The 16,220-nt window shown below is 55.3% G+C and overlaps 1 protein-coding gene across 1 annotated transcript in view; it reads left to right on the forward strand.

Annotated features, from left to right (window-relative positions):
• The window catches only part of Ush1c (USH1 protein network component harmonin), a 44,165-nt gene extending 29,040 nt beyond the window's left edge, over positions 1-15,125 (forward strand). Inside the window, exons 17-26 of the mRNA XM_036202375.1 lie at positions 1,485-1,601; positions 2,089-2,571; positions 6,654-6,773; positions 8,117-8,167; positions 10,734-10,775; positions 11,233-11,286; positions 11,571-11,670; positions 13,233-13,342; positions 14,579-14,634; positions 15,040-15,125. Of these exons, the coding sequence (XP_036058268.1) occupies positions 1,485-1,601; positions 2,089-2,571; positions 6,654-6,773; positions 8,117-8,167; positions 10,734-10,775; positions 11,233-11,286; positions 11,571-11,670; positions 13,233-13,342; positions 14,579-14,634; positions 15,040-15,073 (1,167 nt within the window). The 3' untranslated portion in view covers positions 15,074-15,125. The remainder of the gene's footprint in view (positions 1-1,484; positions 1,602-2,088; positions 2,572-6,653; positions 6,774-8,116; positions 8,168-10,733; positions 10,776-11,232; positions 11,287-11,570; positions 11,671-13,232; positions 13,343-14,578; positions 14,635-15,039) is intronic.
• Positions 15,126-16,220: the final 1,095 nt, after the last annotated feature.

Below are 16,220 nucleotides of genomic sequence, written 5' to 3' on the forward strand. Positions count from 1 at the left end.
CCGGTGTGTGCACTGTCCCGGTGTGTGCACTGTCCCGGGTGTGTGCACTGTCCCGGGTGTGTGCACTGTCCCGGTGTGTGCACTGTCCCGGGTGTGTGCACTGTCCCGGGTGTGTGCACTGTCCCGGGTGTGTGCACTGTCCCGGGTGTGTGCACTGTCCTGGGTGTGTGCACTGTCCCGGGTGTGTGCACTGTCCCGGGTGTGTGCACTGTCCCGGTGTGTGCACTGTCCCGGGTGTGTGCACTGTCCTGGGTGTGTGCACTGTCCTGGGTGTGTGCACTGTCCCGGTGTGTGCACTGTCCCACCGTACTTCCAAGGGCCAGTTGGGATCTTTCTCCACAGAGTGTAAAGACAGGCCCTTCCCTCCCAGTCTAGAGATTGTATCTGCCCCACCTACCCATGGTCATCTGAGACCAGCCCTAGGCCAGCTCTTAGGGTCTGGGTCTGAGGCTAGCCCTAGGCCAGCTCTTAGGGTCTGGGTCTGAGGCTAGCCCTAGGCCAGCTCTTAGGGTCTGGGTCTGAGGCTAGCCTCCTTGCCCAGACTGGGTCTCAGGCTTGTCACTTTACTTGAACCCACCAAGGTATAATTTCATGACAAGACCTCTTCTCCATCGGTATGGCAATGGAGCTGATATTCTGGCTCACAGTCTAGCTGAGGTTAACCCCTCTGCCTCTCTTGAAACTCTGGGTAGCCTTCCACTCACATGTCTGCTCTCCCTACCGAGCGGCATGGCTCTCGGCATATAGGGTCCAACCTTTTAGTATAGATGTGAAGTTTGAAATTATCTCCAGTAAGTCAGGCTTAGAGTCTCAGGCTGCTCCCATCAACACAATATGTCTGAGGCTAGACCTCTATAACCTGGGAATATACCTCAGACTAACCATGCCAATAGTACTCTCACAGCACGAGAGGTTTCTGTGTCTTGAGTGAGGTGGTTGGCCTGAACTTCCTGACTGCAGGCAATATTCTTTCTGCTTCTCCTTAATGCTCCCATGAATCACAATGGCAGGCTGATTAGATTATAAAACCGGAGAAGTCCTAGGAAATGTGAAGTGTATTAGGTCTGGCTCTAAGAATAGATTAGCTTCAAAATGAAGAATAAGATTGAACTTGCATTTCTGAGGACAGAGCAGCCCTGCGGGGAAGTGAGAGTAACGTTAAATCCATAGAAGGGGCAGAGAGGCTTCGAAAGAACTCCAGGAGCCTCGGGGTGATGTGGATCTGGGGAGCCAGTATCATCAGGAAGTTCATGAAGCCTGCAGGTTTTGTTGTCACCCTGACATCACGGCCTCTACTTCCTAACTTCTGTTCTCAAGTCCGGGTGGTGGAGGCCTGGTTCTTTTTTTAGATGCTGACATGCCAGTCTGTACTGGGGCGGGGGGGGGGGGGGGGGGGGGGCTAGAGCAGTGCCTCTGTATGTTACTGCCCACGTGGCTCAGTGTGCCCTTTGTCCTCTCCTTTGGACACTGGCCCCGGGTCCCAGGTGTCTGAGACTGAGCGGGAGGACCTTGAGGAATCGGAGAAGACTCAGTATTGGGTGGAGAGGCTCTGTCAGACCCGCCTCCAGCAGATCTCCTCTGCTGAGAATGAGATTGCTGAGGTAACAGAAGCTTCTTTTCGCATGGACCCTCCCTTAGAACAGTGCACCCTGAGGACAGTGGGAGGCGTGATGGCCATTGGTGATCCTCACCACCCACACCGGCGTACATTTCACCGTCTACAGCCCAGCGCTGACAGCCCCACCACCTCCTGTCTCCTCTTGGGGCGGGAAGACCAGTCTGTATTTATGAATTTATCTTCGAGTAACCACAAATCCCTTCTGTCCTGAGACAGTCCCCACTGGGCCTGTTGTCCCTGCTGTGGTACCGGGGCTCCGCCTGCACGCTCAAATGTGTCCCGCTCTAGAGGGTAAACTGTCTAATCATGCCCAGGTGGCATAGCTCGAGCCTCTCCTTGGCTGGGGAGCTGGGTGGCAGCACCCACTGTTTTGGTCTGAGTGATGGGCCTCTAGCAGCAAAAGAAACAGATCAGAATGTTGTTGTTGGTCTGCCATGGAGTTGACAGTGACAGAGCTTCTTTGCCCCCAGATGACCACAGGCCCCCCACCTCCCCCACCTTCTGTGTCTCCTCTGGCCCCACCCTTGAGACGCTTCGCCGGTGGGCTCCACCTCCACACCACTGACTTGGATGACATCCCTCTGGACATGTTCTACTATCCTCCCAAGACTCCCTCGGCCTTGCCTGTGATGCCCCACCCTCCACCCATCAACCCACCTTCCAAGGTCCCTGCCCCACCTGTGCTTCCCTCATCAGGTCACATGAGCGCCTCATCCTCTCCTTGGGTGCAGCGCACTCCACCCCCGATTCCCATTCCTCCCCCTCCATCCATTCCCACTCAAGACCTCACTCCTGCTCGCCCACTGCCCTCAGCACTGGAGGAGGCCTTGGGCAACCACCCCTTCCGCACTGGGGACCCAGGCCATCCAGCTGATGACTGGGAGGCAAACACCCACAGTGGGAAGCCCACCAGCTCCCCCAGCCCCGAGCAGAGCTTCTCACCCACCCCAAAGGTACCACCTCATTCCGCATGTTGTGCTTGCAAACCAAGTGGGGTGTGGGTGCTGTTTCCTGTGCCCTCCACTGCTCCAGTGAGTGGAGACAGGAGGAAACATCATCTCTCCCCATTTCGCAGGTGTGCTGTCCTGTCCTGCATGGGTGTGCTTTCTACTGGTGTTGAAGTCCTGTGTTGACGTGGTGAATTGCCGTGACCATGAAATGAGCAGCAGTGTGTCGGGTCAGTGTCACTGTCCTCTTAGCTCCTGAGCTAGTGAAGGCTGGTGACCTGCAGTGTGGGCCTTTCTGGTTGTGTGGATGAATGGCCAGCTGTATCATTATAGTAAGTGAGAAAGCCTCTTTAGTGGGAAGTGAACCCTGGTTTAGCAGGAGAACGGGACATGGGGGAAGCTGAGGGGGTTACCTAGCTCTGAAAATAAAAAGATAACTACCCAGGGTAGTGTTAGGACATCACAGCACCCTTTTCCACAGCACTAGTCAGTGACACTGTCTTGGTGTGTGATACCCAGACACTCTGGCCACCGCCCAAACACTCTGAAGATGAGAAAGTTCTTAGAAATTCTCAAATTTGCTATGAAAAGATGAGGAATGTTTTTCTTGGATGTTGAGAGATTGAGCGGTGGTATTTTCAGAAAGACATATTTCCCATCGCTTGATCTTCAGCCAAAGACTGCTTTAGAAGAACTAATCCCTGAGGACCATGTGAGACTTTGATCCCAGCAGCTCATGGCCAGGCTCGTGACTCAGCAGAGGAGGCTTCTGTCCGCTGGGGTGAGGTGTTGGAGGTGATGGGCAGTACCCCAACAATGGCTTTCATCAGCCTCTACTCAAGTTCCCAAAGGGAGAGTGGATTTAGTACTCTGATCATTCAGGGGAGTCCAGGTTCCTAATGCTGACTGCTGACAGTTCCCGGCTGGAGGGTCACAGAGGGACTGGAATCCTGGGGTCCTCTGATGAGGAACTTGATTCCTGCAGCTCAGATAGGGAGAGAGATGTTTCTTCACTCTGGGAACATCTCTCCAGAGCCAAAGCAGCCATCAGGTTTAGGAGACTGTGTTAGTCTGCCAAGAAGGTCCCATCCTTCTCTGTGAGTGACCCCCAAAGGGTGGGCAGTAGCTTTTCCTTAACAAGTCTGATTCTGAGACCAAGCACCAGGTTCATGCCTTGAACCTCTTGGTGTAAGAAGTAGATAGGGGCAGAGCTGGAGAAGGTGCCATGAGGCCGGCACAGCTCCCTTCCAGGAATTTGACATTTGAAGGGAGAGCAGCTTCAGATATAGGGCTGGTCTCTAAGCTAGCACAGCTAAGTGCTCCATCTGAGGATCCCTCTGCCTCACTGGGGCTTAGGGCTGAGCCTTGAGGGATACAATACGATGGAGGACAGAGGAAGGACATCTGAGCAGCAAGGAATGTAAGGGTGGCAGAGAGACAATAAGTCAGACCTTGTAGTCTGGAATCTTGATCTGCCATTCCCTGGCTAAACGACTTCGGGCCCCTGTTACTCCTTCTATGGGAGCTTGGACATCCTGGTCTGTAAACCAGGGATGCAAGTGGCACCCACTGCAAGAACTAGACAAGTTAATACACAGAGGGGGAGTGGCAGCATGATGGATCAAAGGTGTAATCCCAGTAATGCAGAGGCTGAGTCAGGAGGACCACTGAATTTGAGGACAACCTGAGCTACACATGAGTTTCAGAACAGCCTGGGTTACAGAGTGAGACACCAAAACAAAACAAAAACCTTACAAATAACCATAAAAATAAACAGGGTCTCATGTTGCCCATGCTGGCCTAGAACTCCTCATGTAGCCAGAGATGACCTTAAACCTCTACTATACCTGCTTCCATGGTTCTGGGTTTGCAGGCATGTGATATCTGCCTGCTGGGGACTGAGCCTAGGGCTTTGTGGGTACCAAACAGGCACTCTACTGGTCGAGCTACATCTCCACCCTATAGGAGGCGTTCTGAGTGGCAGGTGCATGGTCAGTACTCATCAGACAATAAGTATTGCTGTTAAGAGTTCCTAGTCCAAGTAAATTAGAATGAAGTAATTTAGAACAAAACTGTGAATGGGAGATCATCTCAGCAAACACTGTGTCAAGATTCAAGACAGGTTCCACTCTCTAACTTTCTAAGGACTCTTGATCAGAGCGAAGGAAAGTTCAGGTCCCCACACAAGGAACCTTAAAGGACTGGACCATAAATATCTCAAGTGACAGGAATGCAGAGCTGTCCTTGACTCCAAACTGCTCCATCACGCTGGCCTCTGTCATCTAGCCAGTTCTCCACCTGTGTGCCCCTTGCAGGTCTCCAGTGTGTGGGTGACAGCATGTCTGCATGGTCATCCCACCCACTAGCAGGCCTCAGGTAGTAGACACGGGCGCTGTGTGTGCCTGACATCCCAGCACCTGCCTGAGAGAGGCTTCAGAACCATGGGAGAGGGGAGGGGAGGAGAGGGGAGGGGAGGGGAGGGGAGGGGGAGAGGAGAGGGAAGGGGAGGGGAGGGGGGAGAGGAGAGGGAAGGGGAGGGGAGGGGGAGAGAGGAGAGGAGAGGGGAGGGGGGAGAGGGGAGGGGAGGAGGAGAGAGGGGAGGGGAGGGGAGGAGGAGAGAGGGGAGGGGAGGGGAGGAGGAGAGAGGGGAGGGGAGGGGAGGAGGAGAGAGGGAGGGAGGGGAGGAGGAGAGAAGAGAGGGGAGGGGAGGGAGAGAGGGGAGGGAGGGGAGAGGGGAGGGGAGGAGGAGAAGAGAGGGGAGGGGAGGGAGAGAGGGAGGGGAGGGGAGAGGGGAGGGGAAGAGAGGAGGGGAGAGGGGAGGGAAGGGGAGGAGGAGAGAAGAGAGGGGAGGGGAGGGGAGAGGGGAGGGGAGGGGGAGAGGGGAGGGGAAGAGAGGAGGGGAGAGGGGAGGGAAGGGGAGGAGGAGAGAAGAGAGGGGAGGGGAGGAGAGGGGAGGGGAGGGGAAGAGAGGAGGGGAGAGGGGAGGGAAGGGGAGGAGGAGAGAAGAGAGGGGAGGGGAGGGGAGGAGGAGATACTCATTGAGTTACTCATATATCCAGTCAACACGTGTTTGTGAAGCACCTACCATATGCTAGACACTCTGCTAGGCACCGGACCCGCCATTAGACAGGCAGCCGTAGTCCCTGCCCAGGACAGTCTAGTAGGAAACAGGGTGAAGAGATGACCCACAGGTGTCCCGGGGTGCGTGGGACTGGGGAGAGGAGATCTGAGAACGGCAGTGATTTCTAGGCTACAAAAGCTGGCCGAGCAGAGGAGCGAAGGCTTCGAGGCGGCAGATCCTGACGTCTTCGAAGCTGAAGTGGGGCAGTGGGAAGAGTCTGGGAAGGAAGGCAGGGCCTGGAGAGACGGCTCAACAGTTTAGAGCACCAGCTGCTCTTCCAGAGGACCGGGGTTCAACTCCCAGCACCCACATGGTGGTTCACAACTGTCTGTAACTCCAGTTCCGGGGGACCTGACACAGACATGCATGCAGACACCAATGCACATAAAAATAAAAATAAATCTTTAAAAAGAAAAAGGGAAGATAGAGAATCTCACGAAGGGCTTTGGGAGTCAGGCCGGGGGGTGTTGATACTCTCTGAGGACCCGTCAAAGGGTTTGGGGACAGGGCTGTGCCTTGATGAGAGATAGTTTACTGAGTGATGTGATCACGTGGTTAGAACAAGTATTGTCAGTCCCAGAGCGGCCTGTCTCTGCCCTGTCCTCACCCAGGGCTTTTGTCTACCGTGCCTAGACACTGGGAACCACAGCTCCTCACGTCACTCACTCCACAGAGGAGGGAGAGAGTCTTTGAAGGAAGGGAATGTTGAGTGACCGACCGAGCAGTGTGAGGGAGCCTTGAAAGTGTGCCCTCTAAGTGACAGTGGCTTATTCTTAGAGCCACTAGCCACACTGAGGCAGTGGAATTCTGTTTGTGAGAAGAGCCTACCCCAGACCTCTGTCAGGGCAGCTGAATCCGGCTGGCTGGGTGCATGGGAGTGGTTTGCACGTTTGTAGAAGTGCCATGGCTATCCCTGGCCACATTCACCATGATTTCACATGGGTCTCTCTTAAACTAACCCCTCTAGACATTTTGCCCAAGCCCACAGCCTCCACGAGGCCCTGGCGTGTCTACCATCTCCAAGCCTGTCATGGTTCACCAGGAACCCAACTTCATCTACAGGCCAGCTGTGAAATCCGAGGTCCTGGTAAGCCCCTTAGCACCCCCACCCCGCCTGGAGGTGTTTCTAGAGCAGCAAGCCAGTATCCTCTTGCCCGGGTTTTGACACCTATGGAAGGGAAGTGAGATATGACACAAAGTCAGATCAGCCATCTTGTCACCTTCTTGCTCGAGAGATGAATCTTTGTGCTTTGCAGCAGGCATGAACCTGGCCAGTGGAATTCCTGTTCTCTGACTACATAGCCTGCAGCTCCATCTTTATGACAGTGTTGAGTCTGGGCAGATGGCTGAGCTGGTGCAGTGTTTGCTGTGTGAGCACAAGAGCCTGAGTTCAACCCCCAGAATCCACACTTTTTAAAACGTTGGACAGTGATGTAATCCCAGTATAGAGGAGACAGAGACAGGCGGGTCCTTGGGGCTTGCTGGTGGGTTGCAGGTCACCGAGAGACCCTGTCTCAAAAGATAAGGTGGGTGGTACCTGAAGAATGACGCCTGAGGTTGTCCTTTGACCTCCATGTACATGTACATGCATGTGTACACACATGCACATGCACACATATGTGCATATACACACAAACCATAGTGAACACAAATCACAGTGTTAATACTTAAGACTCGGGGCTGCCGTGTGTCAGGCTCTGTGCGGTCTCAGATGGCTCCCACCATCCCTGTTCACAGCTGAGGAAGCTGTGTGGAGAGGTGTTGTTTGTCCCTGGCACATCCTGGACTGCCCCCTACCCCCAGGCTCTGGAACACCAAAGCCATGGTCTTACCGTTACTACCAGAGCCTAAGAGATTGTGTTGGACTTGACCTGCATGCCAGGACTGTCTGGCCAGGCATGCAGCACCCTTCACCGGGAGAATGGCCAAAGCAGATGCTTCTCAATCTTCACTAGGACCAGGTCCTGAGTGTGGCCCTGGGGGAAAGGTCTGCTGTCCCCGGTCCCCACAGCAAAGGGAGCTGGGGCTCACAGGCACCCCACAGGGATCCAACCTCTGACTGGCCTCCCACAGTGGGAGCACAGCCATGGCAGAACTGTATTCCCCTCGAGGAAACCCTACCCAAATGTCAGGGTAGGGCACTCCAGTTCTAATTTTGAGCTTTAGCTGTCCTGTCGGCTCCCCCAAAGGGCAAAGGTCGTGCTCTGGGCCAGCCTGCTGAGACCACTTGTGATGTCTGGTTCATAATGAGTGGTGTCTGCTCAGCTTCACAGCAGCTGCTGCATGGGAAGCCTGGAGTGCTCCCCTAACATAAGTCTATTTGGGGAGGAACAAGGTAGCCTCAGGCTGGCAGCCCCAGGGCCTGGCACCAGGGGGCAGACAATACCTGTGTTTAACATCCTGTGGGGAACTGTTTTTTATTCCTGGCAGCCGCAGGAGATGCTGAAGAGGATGGTGGTGTATCAGACAGCATTCAGACAAGTACAGTGACACGCATGGTAGTTGTGTGTCTAGTAGTCCTGTGTGTCTGGTCCTCCCCCACTGTCTCACTGTGCCTGACTCCTCCTTCTCCACGTCAGTGCCTGGCGGTTTCAAGGTACCCCAAGTACCACCTGCTGGGAAGCCTCAGGACAGCATTGGGTCGTTTCCCTTCCCCACACACCCACCGAAAGGGGACCCGTGGCTTTTCAGAGCATAAGCACTGACTGAGAAGGTCACCAGCAGAATGGCCACTCTTCCCTCTGGGGGTCCAAAGAGGAAGTGGGGGGGGGAACCCTGGAGGCCAAGAGAGAAGGAAGGGGTGGGGGTGGGGCATCTGGCTACCTCCTTGCTCCTTTAGTCTGTACTTGCTCCAAGCAGATCACAGGAGGTAGTGGCATCTTGGCTCCTCCATTTGTCTGGGGTTCACAGGGACTTGGAATTCCTTGCTGGCATTTGAGTTGGGTCAAACAAGATAGCCATCTAGCTACCCGACATCCTGGGGCTTCCGTCCAGGGCCAGCTGCTGGATTGACAGTTTTGGCACCAATGAAAGAGACCCCCAAATCAAAGGTGACCTGGCTAGCAGTCTCTCCACACACCCCCACCCCCACACACACTCACAAGGTGATTTGATAGGCAGAGAATAGAAGTGTGGGGTTGGGGGGGGCATAGGCAGAGTGTCTGTAAGAGGCTGCTGACAGCCCAGGACCCGAGATGGACAGGAGACAGCTAATCCTTAGAAGGTGCGCTGTGCCAAGCCCTATTTCTAAATTCATCAAGGGTCTTCACAGCAGCCAGGGGCAGAGGAGTGCTGCTGTCTTCCCCATGCCACAGAAGTGCAGCTGAAGCTGGGAGCCATGCACGGGTGTCCCTGCTAGAGTCAGACCCTGGGTTTAGATCCAGGACATCGGTTCTGTGATCTGCTCTCAAGCATTACGTCACCTGCCTCTCAAGGCACTAAAGGGCCCATAGCAGAGACACAAACAGCCCTCAAAAGGAAAAGAGACAACTCAGAGGCATAAGGCTTCAAGCTTGCGGTTAAACCCTTGGCCTCCTCCTCTGACTCCTGACCTTAGGCAATAATGTCACCTCTCTGGCTTCATCTGCTCATTTCTCCATCTGCTGAACCAAGGGTGTAGATCTCTTAAGGCAACCAGCAGGAATGTTTTGTAAGTTTCAGAATTCACATAAGACCTGCCACCCAGCCATCCCTAAGAACAGCACTCAGAGTCCCACAAAGGGGGACTGTGGCCAGCATGGCCCAGCGTTCCGGAAGGAACAGCCAGGGATAGATAGGCCTCTCTTGGCGGCAAGGGCACAGGTCCAGACTCTGCCTAGTAACCTCCCTGGTGCTTAGATGTGCTGTGACCCTTGTTCTGTGTGCTGTCTGACATACAGAGACTGGCCTGGATGTGGTCTCTGACCTTGGCCAGACAGATCCAAGGCCTCGTTGGGGTTCGGCCTGGAAATAAAAGGCTAGGGACATAGGGTGTGGGCAGACTTCCAGGGACCCATCTGCTGAAGCTGGGCCCTCATCTTGTGCCCAGAGTTTCATAGCTGCAGTCTGGGTGGGGCAGGATCTCTGGTCTGCTCACGGGACTTGGTGAGGCCTAGAGAACTTTCCAGTGGGGACTCACTGTGGTTTTTGTGATCCTAACTCAGGAATAGCACCCCAGCTTCCGAGGCCAGTGGGTGCCCTAGCTTGGTTTACTGTGTGTGACTCCTGGGCCACTTGCTCTGACTTTGCCCACTTCTCACCATGTTGTTCCCAAGTCTGGACCTTTCACCACAGCAACCCTGCTGAGCCAGGACCCCAGAGCTGTGTATCCTTTCCATCCCCCCTGATCTTACCTCCTAGATCAGCAAGGAGGGGCCAGACACCCGCTCCCAAGCTCACCACCACCTCTCTTCTCCCCTTGGAAGAGTGTCACTTGCCTTCCACAAGTCACTTTGTGGCGGTGTTCTCCAGGCCAGACAGACGTCCGTGAGGGCAGAGCAGCGGGTGGAGAAGCGTGGCTTCACCCTTATGGCTGGTCACAGCCCCCAGTGGGGGCGGAGAAGGCCAGCTTGGCCTAAAGGCCTGCAGAAAGAGACTTCTTTGGGTTTCTCTGTGTAGCTTTGCGCCTTTTTCCTGGAGCTTACTCTGTAGACAAGGCTGGCCTCGAACTCACAGAGATCTGCTTGGCTTTGTCTCCCAAGTGCTGGGATTAAAGGTGTGCGCCACCACCGCCCAACCAGAATGAGACTTGGTGTGAGGCAAGTACCAACTGCCTAGACATCCAGATCCCAGTGGTATCCCTGAAGCCACAGACAGCCACCGTGGACCAGAGCAGAGGCAGGGCCACACTCCTCCAAATGCTTCCTGCAGCTTCCTGCTCGCCCCATCTGTTGTCACTGCCAACCTCCTCCCTCTACCCCCACCCTGACCACAGCTGCGTCCTATCCCCTGCTCACCTCTGGCCCCTGGAATCTGGCCCACGTGCCCCGTTCTTGCCTGTGGGAGCTTGCATTTGTAGTGTGCTTCCAGGGCCTCTTCTCTCCATCCTAAAGCCTTCCTTTGCTTCCAGGATTTCAGAAAATATGAAGAAGGCTTTGACCCCTACTCCATGGTAAGAGGGAGTTCTCCAGCTCGGGGAGCAGTCCCCAGAATGATAAAGAATCAGAGCTTTATTCTGGACCTTGGGGCACACAATGAGCCCCAACAATGCCCCAGATGCTCTTTCCTGCAAAGGCTCCATTTAGACAGCTTTTCAATGAGAACCGTGGTGTGTGTGCTGTGTGTATATATGTATACATGTGCACATGCATGTGTGTACTATATGTATGTATGTGTACACACCCTCATGTGTACATGTTCAAAAGGCTCTTTCTTCCACATCCCAGTAAGCCTAGAACAGTGGGACTGGGCCTTGGGGCTGCAAGTGCACGTGTGTGTGTGTGTGTGTGTGTGTGTGTGTGTGTGTGTGTGTGTATGTGTGTGTGTGTGTCTGTCCATTATCAAGGCCAGGGACACTCTCACCCTTCATCAAGCTCACAGCTGTCCCCACTCTGGTTTTCTGTCTCTAGTTCTCGCCAGAGCAGATTGCGGGGAAGGACGTCCGGCTTCTTCGCATCAAGAAGGTACCTGGTCATGGGGTGGAGGCTGGTCATCAACCTTCTCTACCCCTGCCATTTGGTCCCCTGCTTATTCTACTCCTAGGTGACTCAGCAGGTTCCTGCTCCCTTCCCCACTCCTTGTGGGGGATACATACTCAACCCAGGCCTGCTTTCTCCTGTGACTCTCCCATGGCCTCTGCCCTGCATGGGCCCATGCCTCCTGCACGCTGTAGCCCTTTGAGAGACTTCCTGGTGCTCCACAGGCTGCTGTCTGTGTGTCCACCTAAGACCTGCTTTCCTCCACACAGGAGGGGTCTTTAGACTTGGCCTTGGAGGGTGGAGTGGACTCCCCCGTGGGGAAGGTGGTCGTCTCTGCTGTTTACGAAGGGGGAGCTGCTGAACGGCATGGTGAGTATGCACTGGCTTTGCCTGTTTCCGGGGTGGTGTGATGGCTATACCAGATGCCCCAGGAGAGCAGACATCTGCTGGCTTCAGATGGCCTCATAGTTGTTGAATGTCTGGTCCATCCAGAAAACCATCCAGCTAGTCTCAGACATTACCTGAGGCTGTGCCATGGTACGGGCATGCCTAGATGCCACCCTACCCTCTAGGGACTTCGAGGCTAGTGGCAGAAATGGGCTCAGAATCACAGCTTGGTGAGGAATGATGATGGGGTGAAGCCATGAGAACCCAGGGGGTGTGGGATGCAGTGAGGCCGACGGAGCTGAGTGCCACAGCCTGGGAAGGAAAGGAGCCTTCCAGGGAGAAAAGAGCATGCAGAGAGCAGAGGGACACATCCTGGTAGAGCAGGTGGTCAGTGGAATGCGTCATGTATCAGGCATTAGTCTAAGGACCTGGCCCATAGCCCTAGGCCTAAGAATTTCATATTCACCCACGGAACCCATTTGCAAGGCCCAGGTATACACACCATCATATTCTCATTTCACAGCTTAGGAACTGAGGCTCATTGAGATCAAGCCACTTCCTCAAAGATCCCCAGCCGGTAAAAGGTGTAGGCAGGACTTGAACACAGGCACACTGGCCATTTGGTTTAGTGCCCAGTATAAGCGGCACCTCTAGGGAGGTCTTCCCCAACCTAGCCCCTCCCACAGGGCCAGAGACCTCCCAACACTCCCCCATACACACGGGTTCTCCCAATGCCTTCCTTCCCTTTCAACACAAACCCCCTCTGCTGGCGCTGGGAATGCAGCTCAGCTGGTCGAGTGCTTGCCTGGCATGTATGAAGCCCTGAGTTCCATCGCCAGCACTGTATAAGCCAGCACTGCTGGCATGTGCCTGTAACCCCAGCACTTAGAGGCTGGGAGCATGAATGTCACAAGTTCAGGGCAACATAGTGAGTTTGAGGCCAGCCTGGGCTACATAAGACTCTGTTTCAAAACTAAACAAAATCCAGGCCCCACCATTTACTTATTGACTCAGGACCCAGGCTGTCTGTTGCTTCACACTGACAACTCACTCACCTGTCAGCCTTTGAAACCTTGTCTCAAACTCCACTGTGACTGATGCTCCTGCCACACCAGGAGGGGCTTGTGTACCCAGGAGCACTTTGTAGAGCCTAGGCTAGCAGCAGGAAATCCTAAGATCAGATCCCTTCAGGCTAGAACAAGGCCCTCCCATGGTCAGAGGGGTTTGGGTGAAGGGGTAGAGGACCAAAGCCTGAGACAGACAGGAGTCTGCAGATTGGGATGCCAAGGACTGCTCTGTGGTCCTCTGGGGAGCCTAAAGACCTGTGGGAGGGGCTAGAGACCTGTGGGAGGGGCTAGAGACCTGTGGGAGGGGCTAGAGACCTGTGGGAGGGGCCTTGAGAAACTGGACCTGTTTTGCCTTTCAAGAGCTTTCAGCCCCAGGCCGGGGCCTCTTCCACTGTCCCACGGGAATGAACCACACAAATCCCTGAAGCAGGCACATGTTACAAGTAGTCCTGGTGGCCAATCTGTTTCTTCCTGAAGGTGGCGTTGTGAAAGGAGACGAGATCATGGCCATCAATGGCAAGATTGTGACAGACTATACCCTGGCTGAGGCTGAGGCTGCCCTGCAGAAGGCCTGGAATCAGGGCGGGGTGAGAATGAGCCCCTCCCCCTCCCTCCTCCCTCCCCACCTGCCTCAGACCCTGGTGTCTGAAGCCTGGCCTTACAAATGGCAGTGGCCCAGTCCAGGGCTGGTACCCAAGGCCCAGACAGTGGATTGGACCAGAAAGGCCACAGCCCTGAGAACTGTCACTTCTTGCTTAGACTTGAGTCCCAACAGCCAGTGACACGAAACTAAGTCCAGAAGACTGGACATGGCCATCTACCCTGCCCCTCCCCTACAAAAACCGAAACTCCAAGGTCTTTTCTAAATGTGTGCTAAGTGGGAATCGAGAATGTTGGGGGGCTGCTCGAGAGTGAACAGACCAGAGGGCAGACGAAAGAGGGACTGGCAGTCTGTCCCATGCTTAGCAGATAGGCCACATGGACCAGAGCTACCACTTAAAGTCTCTCGGGGTGTGCACCGCACAGTCTGAGGGGCACCCTCCCACAGACTACGACGTAAGAGGTATCTACTCACGCTGTGCAGTACACAGCGTGTGCCGCTGTGTGCAGGCAGCTGAGCCTGAGCTACTAAGTTCAGTGCCGAGGAAGCTGACCAGATGGGCCTGGGACCCACATGAAAGGATGTGGAGGCGAGAAGACCAACGGGTAACATGATGACCGTCTTTGGCGATCTGAAGGGCTGTGTCAGGACAGAGGGAGCACTTGTATTCCGTGCTCCCAGAGGGAGGCCATGGGGGCGGGGAGAGGTTCAGTTCAATCTTAGGAGCTTTGGCGTTGTGGGGAGGGGGCAGTGCTCTTTCAGGACTTGCCGGCGGGCACACCCAAGGCTGGGGTGGACAGTGAGGAGCAGGCTAACAATGGTGCCAATACCATTGAGGGGACTGAGTGTCAAGGTCAAGAGTGAGGCCCAGGGAGCCTGTGTTTGCTATGGCTCAGGGTTACAGGTGCAGCTTGTCAGTGGTACACTTTCCTAGGTTGTACCCCAGACTTTGGGGGGGGGGGTCACATCTGTAAGTCCATGTGTGATTCTAGAGTGGCTGCCCAGCCCTGCTCCATAGTTTCACATGGGAACCTGGTACCAACTTGCAGCCCTGCTTCTGGGGGAGAGCTTTCCTAGGGTGTGGGCCTCCAGAAGCGAACCTCAGCTTTCACTGTGCCCTGGCTGGCCCTGGCCTGTGAAGCCCAGGAGTGGGACAGAACACCAGGCAGAGGCATCACCCACCCCTCCGTGTGCCCTGTGGTCACACCGTCTCTCTCCACAGGACTGGATAGACCTTGTGGTTGCTGTTTGTCCCCCCAAGGAATACGACGATGAGCTGTAAGTGTGTGTAGGCACCCTGCCCTTGCACACACACACCCCCATCCTCCCAGGATCCTAGCCACCTTCCTCCAGCCTCACCCAGTGAAGGGGATGCCCTGGGCACACATCTGCTGGAAATCATGGGGCCTAGAACACCCTGGGCTAGAGACACCTAGGAACAGAGTCCCGGGCCTTAGCAGTGTTGGCTCACACTGGCCCACACCCACCTGCCCAGCATAGCCTCCATTCCACGTGCCTTGAAGAATCGACAGTGCTCATTAGAATCCAGGGCCTAGGCAGGACTTGGAGAGGTGGAAAGTCAGAGCAGGGAGAGGTCCAGCAGAGCCTCACCCGGCAGTGACTGAACCCTCTTGTCTCCTGCTCCACCCTGCGTGTGAAGCTCTTCTCTTCCCTCTTCTGTAGCCGGAAGCCCCCCGCCGGTCCGAAAGCAGCTTGAAGCCCATGAGCCCGTGTGTAGACACGGGTTCTTCCTGCAGCTGGAGCCCACGGTGACTAGGCAGCTGCAGGGCCCTGTCTGCCCATGCCGCGTGCCATGTGCTGCTCATGATCCTGGCAGGTTCTTTGGACTGGTATCTGAAGGGAGATAGAGGCAGCCTGCAGAAATGTCTCCTTCGGGGCTGCTGTCAGTGGCTGGGACACTAGAGCTTGAGGGGATGTGCAAGGCCCAGCTGGGGGCACTGGCTGGAGACCTGGGAGTCCTGACGCCCACAGAGAGCCCTTGGGACCTGCTTTGGGTCACACTCAGAGTCTCTTGGAGCAGGGTAGCAGGTAGCACTGAGCAATGGTGCCTCCCACCTGCTGGACTAGGCTGGAAGTGGAGGCCCACTGAATCTCCCCACTGGGGCCTCCCTTCCCCATGCGGACCCCTGCAGGAACCCCTGCACTCTGCTCAGGCACAGCCAGGCCCTATGGGCTCTTTAAGCTGGTCCAAAGAACCACGGTTGGTGGGTCCCTTTGGTGTGCCCTGTCGTGTCCCAAGCTTGCTTTGGGACATTGTCGCTGGTCTCCTTCCCACCTTGATCTGGGCTCTCTCTGGCACACTAGGGAGCCAAGCTTTTGGAGTGTGCTTCCCTGTCTGTGTCCTGTGTTTGGTGGCTGTGACCCTGGAGTTGATTGTGGTCTGAAGCCCACAGCCAGGGCAGCTCCAGGCCTGGGCTTGTTAGCTGCTTCTCTTACCATTTTCCCAAAATTCTGCTCCTGCTCATGCTTCATGCACCAAGACGGTGGGCCTGGCCCACCGTGTCCTTGATGGCCATTTGGTCACTTGCTCTTGACAGGTGGCTCCTGTCCTGCTGCTCCTCCCCCGCCCCTCCCCATCCTGACGACCTTCTCTCCTCCTGTGTGCTGTGGCTGGAGTGAGCCCAATGGAGAGGGGCCCCTGGAGACTAGCAGGGCTGTGCGCCGCCATGGTGGGGCCAGCCACGGACAGAGGGTCATTCACAAGGCTCGTCCACCCTGTCTGTTTCTTCTCCCCAACAGGACCTTCTTTTAAAGTCCGGAGAGAGAAGCCAGCCAGACTCCATCCTGGAGTCGGTAAGCTCTGCACCTAGCCCCTGAACTCAGCCTGAGAAACAGTCACCAGG

This window comes from Onychomys torridus, chromosome 1 (assembly GCF_903995425.1).
Source record: "Onychomys torridus chromosome 1, mOncTor1.1, whole genome shotgun sequence".
Taxonomy (NCBI): domain Eukaryota; kingdom Metazoa; phylum Chordata; class Mammalia; order Rodentia; family Cricetidae; genus Onychomys; species Onychomys torridus.